General features: G+C 53.0%; 1 protein-coding gene across 1 annotated transcript; it reads right to left on the minus strand.

The window, feature by feature from the left end:
- Positions 1-307: 307 nt before the first annotated feature.
- On the minus strand, positions 308-3,424 carry LOC147970788 (uncharacterized). Its single transcript, XM_087523627.1, has 4 exons — positions 3,306-3,424; positions 2,828-2,963; positions 2,246-2,482; positions 308-337 (listed from the first exon to the last, which is right to left on the minus strand). Exons 1-4 carry the CDS (start codon positions 3,422-3,424, stop codon positions 308-310), a joined length of 522 nt encoding a protein of 173 aa, XP_087379753.1.
- Positions 3,425-10,858: the final 7,434 nt, after the last annotated feature.

Below are 10,858 nucleotides of genomic sequence, written 5' to 3' on the forward strand. Positions count from 1 at the left end.
ACAACAGATGGGTTTGAGCTATTTTGAACCAAAGATTCAAAGTTCAAACTCATTTGTGATCTTAAATAGTGCTTTATCATGTTTTGCACTAAACAGCAAGTTAACTTGTTTAAACATGCATGAATTAGTACAGATGGATAGATTGGATTTTTCAGATCATTTTTCATATATAATTTGTTTTATTTGGAGCTATGGTTGATTTCCTATGATTTTTAGAAGTTTTGGCTATTTTCTGGAATTTCCTATATAAGAATAAATCCAGAAAAGGATTTACTTTGTCTGCCTGGCGTCAGTGTGACGTCAGCGGTCAACTGAGACGGTCCAGGTCAACCCTGACCTGTGGGTCCCATCTGTCAGTGTCAATTAAACTAACTAAGTTTAGTTAACATTAAACTAATACTAATCTAATTTATTTAGTGGCCCGGGGCCCACACGTCAGTGACCCAGAGGGTCAAACTGGGTCCACCCGGGGTCAACGGTCAGTGGGGTCAAACTCGCCGGCGGCTCGACGCCGGCGAGGCCCGAGACGGTGGCGCGGCTCGGAAAACACCCACAAGGCACGGACGAGGCCGTTCTTGGGCTCGTTGGAAAGCTCTTGTAGGCGCGCGTCGAGTGGTGGTGGAGGCCGGGCCTATGGTGGCCGGAGCCGACGACGGCGAGCTCCAAGGCGATGGCCGGAGTTCGGCCGACGACGGGTTCAGCGCTATAGTGTGCAAACGAGCGCAGCGTGGCGCTGGGAAGACTCTACGCGCGGCGGTGAGCATGTTGGCTGCACGCCCGGGACCAAATGGTCACCGGAGCGTCACCGGCGACGAGCGCATGCGGCGGCGCGTGCGGGTGAACGCGGGGCAGCAGCTATGGCGTGCGAGAGAGGGAGCGGAGAAGGGGAGCAGGAGCAGGAGCTCATTGCGGGGTCGGAGACGGTCTCAGCGAGCTTGGGAAGGCGGAGACGGCAGCAAATCGACGGCGGCGATCCTCGGTGGACGAGGAGGGTAACGGTGGAGCTGGTGTCATCCAGGGCTTCCGGTGCCTTCCATCTTGGTGAGGAGGAAGAGGGGGACGAGGCAGGGCTTCTTGCCATGTCGGCGAGGCGAGGGGAGCACGGTGGCCGTGGCAAACGGCGTCAATGGCGACGGTAGCGCTCGGCTATGGGGAGGAGAGCAATACAGAGGAGGGGTAAAGCTCGGGGGGAGAGTGAGGGTGGTCCAGGGGGCATGTGGCGTCTCCCAGAGGCGTCCAGGCGCCAAGGGGGAGCGGCAAGCAGGAGGTGGCCGGGGCGCGTGGCCGGCGCGCGGCGACCGCGCGCGCGGTGTCCGACTGGCGGGAGCTGGACCGCTTCTGCCAGGTGGTGGGCTGGGCCACTTCTGCCAGGTAAGGCCCAGGTGAGGTGCACAGGTAACCTCTCTCTCTACTTTTATTTCTGTTTTCTATTTTCTGTCTGTTTGTTTGATTTAGTAGGGGTACTAAACAAATTTTATTTGCTTCTGTAAATTATTATATGGACTAGAGATATTATTCTAGAGCCCCACAATAATTTCCAAAATTATTGGGAATGTATTTCTTTTATTACATAAATAAAGCCAATTCAAATACATTATGATTTAATTCAAATGCCCAAAATAAATATTTCTGTGACTCCAAAATATTGGTTTGAATTTTACCTCCTACCAATATTTTCTCAGAGTAACAGGAACATTTCGTTGGACTCATTTGATGACAATTAAATGTTGATTAATTTTGAACTGGTTTCTGAGGGTTTCAACAAACCTCAATTCAACTTTCAGAAATTTTGGCCATGATGCATGAGTGCAGATGCAACTAATCCACTCAGATATTCTAGGGCTGTGACACCTGGCCTTCTTCACAGGCACTAGGCCTTTCTTCATGGGTAGAACTTCCAGAGGTGTTGGATGTTCCAGGCGTTCTGGAAGGGTACCCCGTCCTGTGTCTCCAGGTGCGCGGCGCCAGGCCTGGAGACGTGGACGACCTTGAATGGGCCCTCCCACATGGGCGAGAGCATATGCAGCCCCTCCCTGGAGAGCACCCGCCTCAGGATGAGGTCACCCACCTCAAGAGTCCTGGAGCGGATGTTGCGGCAGTGGTACCGCCGCAGCGCCTACTGGTACCTTGTCGCCCGTAGTGCAGCTTCACGGCGTTGTTCCACCCCCAGCACGAGGTCCATCCCCCGCATGGCGTCCTGCTGCTTCTCATCAAATGCCAGGACCCGTGCGGAGCGATGCTCGACCTCATGAGGGAGGACTGCTTCTGCTTTATAGACGAGGAAGAGCGGGGTTTTGCCCATTGGCTTGGTGGCGGTGGTGCGGATCGACCATAACATAGACTGGAGCTCGTCGTGCCAGCCCCTGGTGCAGGCCTCGAGATTCTTCTTGAAGGTCCTGGTTTTGAGGCCCTTTAGGACCTCCGCGTTGGCTCGTTCGGCCTGGTCATTGCTCATGGGGTGTGCTACTGAGGCATAGCAGATCTGCGTTCCAAGGTTAGCAGAATATGACTTGAAGAGATTACTAGTGAACTGCGAGCCGTTATCAGTGATGATGCGGTTAGGGACCCCAAAACGCCACACGAGGCCCTTGATGAACTTGACTGCAGAGCCAGCTGGGATGGCACGGACAGCTTCAACTTCCGGCCACTTAGTGAACTTGTAGATGGCAACGTAGAGGTATCGATAGCCCCCAAGCACCCGAGGGAACGGGCCCAGAATATCCAGCCCCCAGACCGTGAACGGCCACGAGAGTGGGATGGTTTGGAGGCCCTGAGCTGGCTGATGGATCTGCTTGGCATGGAATTGGCAGGCCTCGCAGGATTTCACTAGCTCGGCCACGTCCTTGAGCCCCGTAAGCCAGTAGAATCCACTTCGGAATGCCTTGCCGACGAGGGTTCGTGAGGACGAGTGGTGCCCACAATCTCCGCCGTGTATGTCACCTATCAGCTCTTTCCCCTGTTCCCTGGAGATACAACACAGCGTAAAGTCATTTGGTCTCTTTTTGCATAACGCACCGTCATGGATGCAATATGTCGTGGCCTGACGGGCCACGTGCTCCGCGTCCTCCTCCTTCTCTGGCAACGTACCTTGCATCAGGTATTCCTTGAATTCCTTGGTCCAGCATCCCTCCTGGGGCTCGAGCACCAGGAGTAGGCACGCTCCTGAGGTCGGGCCACAGGCTGGTGCTCCTGAGGCTGGCGGCTGCGGGAGTTCCTCCTGAGGATGAATTGTTCTTGAAAGCAGCGGCGTTGCTGATGGCTTGAAGAGCCGCTCCTTGAAGACGCCAGGCTCCTGGGGCTGTCACTTGGATGCTCTCCTGGCGACGTCGTCTGCTTCCTTGTTGGTGCCGCGGGGCACGTGCTGCAAATCAAGGCCCAGGAATTGCTTCTCCATCTTGCACACCTCCGCGAGGTATGCTTCCATGTGCTTGTCCTTCGGCTCCTATAACTTGTTGGAGAAGTTGACGAGGAGTTGTGAGTCGCCCCTGATAGTGAGATGCTTCACCCCCAGCACCGCTGCAACCTTCAGGCCGGCTATGAGGCCCTCATATTCTGCAATGTTGTTGGACACCTTCTCGCCCTGTTGGAAGCAGAGCTGCACGGCGTAGTAGAGCCTATCCTGAATGGGTGAGATGAGTACTCCTCCAGCCCCTATGCCCTGGCGCACGAAGGAACCATCGAAGTACATGACCTAGCCGTCAGGTGCCTCACTTCCCGGCGAGAGGGACTAGTCTTCGCCTCCTTCAAGCGCCGGGGCGTATGTCCGTTCTGCCATGAAATCAGCAAGCGCGGCCCCCTTGATGACCCAGGTAATACTGAACTCCAGCTGGAATGCTTGCAACTCGATATTCCATTCAGCAACTCTTCCGGCAGAGTTAGGGCTCCTGAGAACTCTCTCCAATGGGTAAGCTGGGACGACCTTGATAGGGTGGCCCTGGAAGTAGTACCCCAGCTTTCGCGAGGCCACTAGGAGCGCGAGCAGGAGCTTCTGAGGCATGGGGTACCACGCTCTTGCATCCCTTAACACCGTGCTGACGAAGTATACCGGGTGCTCGACGAGGGTAGGCGTGCTGACGAGGTTTGCATCTTCTGGAAGCTGGCCTGTCTCCTGAGGGTGTAGAGCCCCCGACGCTTGGTCTCTTGCCGAAGTTTCCGCGAGTTTGGGGGCGTCGTCCTGCCGAGCCTGATCCTCTGCCGCTACTGCTGCGGCCCTTGTGGTGCCCTCCTGGTCTTGCGCCGTCTTTGTTGGAGGCGTGGCACAACGCGGTGCGCCCTTGGCTTGGTGTTCATCCCGAACCACCACCAGGGCCGCGCTGGCTAAGTACAGGTTGGCGGCAAGATAGAGCACTAGGGGCTCGCGAGGTCGTGGCGCCACCATCACTGGAGGGCTGGTCAGGTATCTATTGTGGTCTTGAAAAGCTTGGTTGGCCTCCAGGGTTCACTCGAACGGGCCCTTCTTTTTCATCAGCTTGAAGAAGGGTAGGGCACACTCTCCTAGCTTGGAGATGAAGCGCCCCAACGCAGTCACCCGACCAGTCAACTTCTGCATTTCCTTGAGGGTCTGTGGTGGACTCATGTCTTCGATGGCCTTGACTTTCTCTGGCTTGGCCTCGATCCCCCTATGGGACACCAGGAAACCCAGTAGCTTGCCGGATGGGATGCCAAACACGCATTTCTCCGGATTGAGCCGCAAGTCCACCTGGCGAAGGCTTTCAAAGGTCTCCTCTAGGTCTTGGATCAAGGTCCCCGCCTCCCGGGACTTCACCATGACGTCGTCGACGTAGGCTTCAGCATTTCTCCCGAGCTGCCGCCCCAAGGCGATGTGCATGAGTCGTTGGAAGGTTGCACCCGCACTGCGCTGCCCGAACGGCATGCAGGTGTAGCAGTACACCCCACACATGGTCAGGAAGGCCGTCTTCTCCACATATTCTACCACCATCTTGATCTGGTGATACCCTGAGAACGCATGCAGGAAGCATAGCAGGTCGCACTCGGCGGTGGAGTCGACGATCTGGTCGATGCGTGGAAGCGAGAACGGATCTTGGGGGCAGGCCTTGTTGAGGTTGGTGAAGTCGACGCACATCCGCTCCATCCCGCCTTTCTTGGGGACGACGACGGGGTTCGCTAGTTACTCGGGATACCGAACCTCACGTATGACACCCGCAGCCTCCAACTTGCGAGTTTCTTAGATGATGAAAGCTTGCTTCTCTGTGGACTGCCGCCTCGTCTTCTGCTTCACAGGGCGTACGTTGGGGCACACCTTCAGGTGGTGCTCTATTACCTCTCTTGGGACCCCTACCAGTTGGTCGGGCTCCCAGGCAAACATTCCCTTGTTTGCACATAGAAACTTCACTAGCGCCTCCTCCTGAGCAGGCTCGAGGTTGGCACCTATGGTAAAGGTTGCCCCTGAGGACCCGTCCTCCTCGACCAACACTTGCTTGGTTTCTGCCTTGGCCTGAGTGAAGAACTGCTTCTTCTTGGTTGGTACGGCTCCCTTGGGCTTGGAGGTATCCGCGTCGGTGGGTCGTGCTGTCGCGGCGGCCTTGAGGGCAACCTTGAGCACCGCCAGGGCCTCCTTGGCATCCCCCTTGATGGTGAGGACACCCTGGCTCCCTGGCATCTTCATGAGATTGTAAGCAGGATGGGTTGCCGCCATGAACTGGGCCAGAGTTGGGTACCCGAGGATGGCGTTGTATGGGAGGCCAATGCGGGCGATGTCGAAGTCGATCAGCTTGGTGCGGTAGTTGTCGCGCGTGCCGAAGGACACGGGCAGGCGGATCCGTCCCAGGGAGCATGCGGAGCCACCGCCAACTACCGATAAGGACTTAATGGGGCGGAGCCACTCGAACGGTACATGAAGGAGGTTGAAGGCCTCGACGGAGAGCACATTGAGGCTGGCGTTGCCGTCGACGAGCGTCTTGGTGATGGATGCATTACAGATGGTGGGTGCGCAGAGCATCGGGAGCGCACCCGAGCCGATGGTGGAGGCGGGATGATCCTCCGAGTCGAAGGTGAGGTCGGCCTTAGGCGTGGCCTAGTCGGGCGGAGCCCCCGGGCGCTTGGAAGTGATGCCGATGTGGCAAAAGTACGACTTGATGTGCCGATCTGAGGGTGGTGCTTGTGAACCACCGAGAAGAGCTGCAACAATGGGGACCGCCAGTTCCTCGAAGCGAGTGACGAAGAGGCCGTTCAGCTCCTTCCAGGTGGCGACAGAAGACTCCCGCAGGTGGAGGAGCCAGGCGCGCGGCGCGCCCACAAGGGCCATCGAGAACCAGTTGGCCATGACCTTGTCGTCGCCCCCGGCTTCCAGGACGACCTCCTCGTATGCTAGTAGGAAAGCCGACGGGTACACCACGCCGTCCTAGCGTGGCGGCATCTTCGACTTGAACTTGGGTGGGCACTGCACCTGCCACAAGGTGGGGGCAAGGGCTTGGAGCCCCCGAGCACCGCCGTGTGCACCGGTAGATCCAGCTGGAGGGGCGTCCGCCATGGGGAGCGGGCGTGGAGACGGTGGAGCTCGAGCCGACGGAAGAAGTCTCCGGCACACCCCTACCTGGCACGCCAAATGTTGGATCACGGGTTCCGGCAAAACCCTTAAGGTTCAAACACAGGTGTGCACGCGAAGATCTCCCCCCTATCGATCCGCTTTCTAACTTAGCTAAGATGTCACGAACTAACTCGGCGAACTCGCAACGCAAAGGACACAAGATTTATACGGGTTCGGGCCACCGATGTGGTGTAATACCCTACTCCAGTGTGGTGGTGGTGGATTGCCTCTTGGGCTAAGGATGAATAGTACAAGGGGAAGAACAGCCACCTGAGGTTGAGGTGTTCTTGTGCATAGCGTGTTCTTGGGTGGATTCGAGACCAGTTGCCTCCTACTGTGGTGGCTAATCCTATTTATAGAGGCCGTGGCCCTCTCCCCAAATATTGAGCTGGAAGGGAGCCAACAATGGCCAATTAGAAAGGGGACAACTAGTACAAGCTATCCTAACAAAAGCAGTCTTCGTGTGCCAAAGGCTCTGGTGGTGACGCCGTCTTGGCCTCCATGGTGACATTCGTCTTGCCTTCCTTCTGGTCTTCGTCTCCTTGCACCAATATGGTAACCTTTGTCTGATGCCTCGGTACTCCGCGCCTGCGCTTGCCCCCTTAGCACCAAAGAGGAAACAAGGACGCTGTGCGCTGGCACCTGCCTGGTCTCGATCGTCATGGCTTACGTCACGAGAACCATGCAAGGTTTGCCCGGCTTTGAACTCTCCGCCCCTCGCAAGCCAGCCTGGTGAGGCTGCTCCTGAGGAGGTCTTGAGTCGTCCGCCTCGCGAGGCTTGGCCCCTCGCGAGGGTCTTGATTCCTTGTTGATGAAGATGGGTTGTACATGCCTGCTAGCAAAGCCACTCCGTGGGCCGCAGGCAGGCAAGTCTGGGGACCCCCGTTCCCAGAACGCCGACAGAAAACATAACTCATTACGTTGTCTTCCTTGTCCAACATCAACCTTCTAGCATGTCATATTTTTATGAGTGCTCACAATCACAAAAGATGTCCAAGATAGTGTATTTATATGTGATAACTCTCTCTCTTTATTACTTCCTATTAATTGCAACAATGACCAAAACTATGTTTGCCAACCCACAATAAATTTCATGCGACAAACTTCCTATATGTGAAGTCATCACTCTCCATAAGATTATTATATAATATTTTTATTTCTTTTATTCTTTTCGAAGATCAAAGCAAGAAAGCAAAGCCCCTGACTCAAAACTAATCCTCATTATATAACTCTCAAACTTGATTACATAGATAGGACATAAAGCAAAACTCAAAGACTAGATCATACTAAAACTTTTATTCTACTAGATCAAGATTTAACCAAAAGGATCGAACTATGAAAAACGATAATGGTAAAGAAGTGATGGTGATACGATATCGGGGCACCTCCCCCAAGCTTATCACAAGCCAAGGCGAGTGCCCATACCCATGTATTCAAGTTTCCTTCTTTGTAGGTGGTGGTGATGAAGTTGATGATGTGGGAGGCTTGTCCTCCATCTTCCAGGGCATAGGCTCACCATCGTAAAAGGATGAACAAGTCTCCGTAATCCTCAAACTTGCAGCCAAACTCATCCTCTTAAATCTTTATTCATACTCATAGTTTTGGTTTTGTGGGTCATAGATCTGGGCTTGGAGATGCTCGATTTTCTGATGAAGCTTGAAGATGTTCTCTCCAAAATCATTGTTGTCTAGCTTATGGTAACGGGTGAATTCCATGATCATTAAGTGGTTGGCATTGAGTCCGTGTTCCACCATCCCTTGGCACTTGAAGACCTCATGCTCCACCACTTCGAGCCTGGCCTCCATGCTTCCAGTCTTCCTTGGCCCTTGAACATCCCAGATGTGAAACACCCCCTCAGGCATCTCAATAGTTTGAGGGTGTTGCATTACCTCCGAAAGGTAGGGGTTGATGACCTTCTTGTAGAACTTGTCCTTGGTGGCCCTTGGAGACGTCGTGGCAATCTAGATTTGTTAGAAAAATAGCTCAAAACAAGAACAGAGGATATTGCCGTGGTACGGTGGTCAAAACCTTCGGGAGATTATATAATGAATTTTTACCATGCAAAACAAGTATTCTAGGAGAAAACGGAGTCCGTAGGGCACACGAGGTCGCCACAAGCTTGGCAGGAGCGCCCAAGGGGGTAAGGCGCGCCCCCAAGGCTTGTCGCCTCCTCGTGCACTATTCGGACTACTTATTTTTCTTTTTTTAATATTCCAAAATGTAGTAAAATTTCCTTTGGAAAACTTTTAGAGTCGGTTCACTTACCATATCACATACCTATTCCTTTTCAGGGTTCTGGAGCGTTCTGGAAGGCTACCTTAATGTACTCCTCTAGTGTTGTTAAATTAATAATGTTGGTCTCAACATTCATGGGCATATCTGAGATATAATGTTTGATTCTTTGCCCATTAACCACCTTTGGGTTGTTGCCTTCGGCATTGTTGATCGATGGCACCAGAATGATATTTTTTTCGATAATGTAAGGGCCTTCGGCATTGTAGCTTCGACATTGTTGATCGATGCCTGCTTGTTGTAAATCGCAGACCGGTGTCATATTGGAATTGCTTGCCTTTTCCAAACTGTAACTCCGATTCTGGCGTTCTTTATATCGTTTTCAAGCGATTTCATCTCATCTTTCCAGTGGCACACTTGGATTCCCATGTTGAGGCCAGGTTCTTGCATTCCTTGTCACATCTTGCATATGCATCCCGCATCGCATCCCGCATCGCATATCATCTTTGCATCGTCTTGTTTGATCCTTGCACGTGGTTGATTGTGCCCTTGTTGTTTGTTTGTTTTGTTTGGGTAGAGCCAGGAGACGAGTTTGCTAACGAGGAGCCATTGAGTTTGCTTTCGAGGATCCAGTCAACTCTGACAACTGTGCAGGCAAGATGATCATACCCTCGAAATCACTACTATCTTTGCTATGCTAGATTGCTCGCTCTTTTGCTATGCCATGCTACAATGTCTACCACTTGCTTTCAAGCCTCCCAAATTGCCATGTCAACCTCTAACCCACCATGTCCTAGCAAACTGTTGTTTGGCTATGTTACCGCTTTGCTCAGCCCCTCTCATAGCGTTGTTAGTTGCAGGTGAAGATTGGAGACCGTTCCTTGTTGGAACATTTATTTACTTGTTGGGATATCATTATATTATCTTGTTATCTTAATGCATCTATATACTTGGTAAAGGGTGGAAGGCTCGGCCTCTCGCCTAGTGTTTTGTTCCACTCTTGCCGCCCTAGTTTCCGTCATATCGGTGTTATGTTCCCGGATTTTGCGTTCCTTACGCAGTTGGGTTATAATGGGAACCCCTTGATAGTTTGCCATAATTAAAGATTTTCCAGCAATGCCCAACCTTGGTTTTACCATTTGCCACCTAGCCTATTTTTCCCTTGGGTTTTCGGAGCCCGAGGGTCATCTTATTTTAACCCCCCCCCCGGGCCAGTGCTCCTCTGAGTGTTGGTCCGAACCAGGCAGCCTGCGGGGCCACCTCGGGGAAACTCGAGGGTTGGTTTTACTCGTAGCTTGACCTATCTGAGTGTGCCCTGAGAACGAGATATGTGTAGCTCCTATCAGGATTTGTCGGCACATTCGTGCGGTGTTGTTGGTCTTGTTTTAACCTGTCGAAGTGTCTTGAAGAACCGAGGTACCGAGCCTGATCGGAACGTCTCGGGAGGAGGTCTATTCCTTCGTTGACCGTGAGAGCTTGTCATGGGCTAAGTTGGGACTCCCCTGCAGGGATTTGAACTTTCGAAAGCCGTGCCCACGGTTATGGGCAGATGGGAATTTGTTAATGTCTGGTTGTAGATAACTTGAACCTTAACTTAATTAAAATGAATCAACTGAGTGTGTTACCGTGATGGCCTCTTCTCGGCGGAGTCCCGGAAGTGGACACGGTGTTGGAGTTATGTTTGCGCAGGTTGTTCTCTAGTTTCTCGCTCGCGCTTTGCCTCCTCTTCTCGCTCTCTTTTGCGAATAAGTTAGCCACCATATTTGCTAGTCGCTTGCTGCAGCTCCACATATATTTACCTTGCCTTACCTATAAGCTTAAATAGTCTTGATCGCGAGGGTACGAGATTGCTGAGTCCCTGTGGCTCACAGATTACTATTACACCAGATGCAGGGCCTGATGATTCCACTCCAGGTGACGCGCTCGAGCTCAAGTGGGAGTTCGACGAGGACTCTCAACGTTACTATGTCTCCTTTCCTGACGATCAGTAGTGTTGCCCAGTTGGGGGTGATCGGGACCGTGTCGCATGTTGGCTTATCTTTTATTTTGGCGCCGTAGTCGGGCCATGAGTGTTTGGTT

The sequence above is a fragment of the Triticum urartu genome, chromosome 5A (genome assembly GCF_056163025.1).
Source record: "Triticum urartu cultivar PI428250 chromosome 5A, HENAU_Tu73, whole genome shotgun sequence".
In the NCBI taxonomy this organism is placed as follows: Eukaryota; Viridiplantae; Streptophyta; class Magnoliopsida; order Poales; family Poaceae; genus Triticum; species Triticum urartu.

Coding starts and splice junctions, on each gene's coding strand:
- LOC147970788 (XM_087523627.1), bottom strand. CDS start 3,424: ATGGAAGCATACCTCGCGGAGGTGTGCAAGATGGAGAAGCAATTCCTG. Junction 2,964..3,305: donor GTCGCCAGGAGAGCATCCAA/GTGACAGCCCCA, acceptor TTGTATCTCCAG/GGAACAGGGGAAAGAGCTGA. Junction 2,483..2,827: donor TCAAGGACGTGGCCGAGCTA/GTGAAATCCTGC, acceptor CTTGGAACGCAG/ATCTGCTATGCCTCAGTAGC.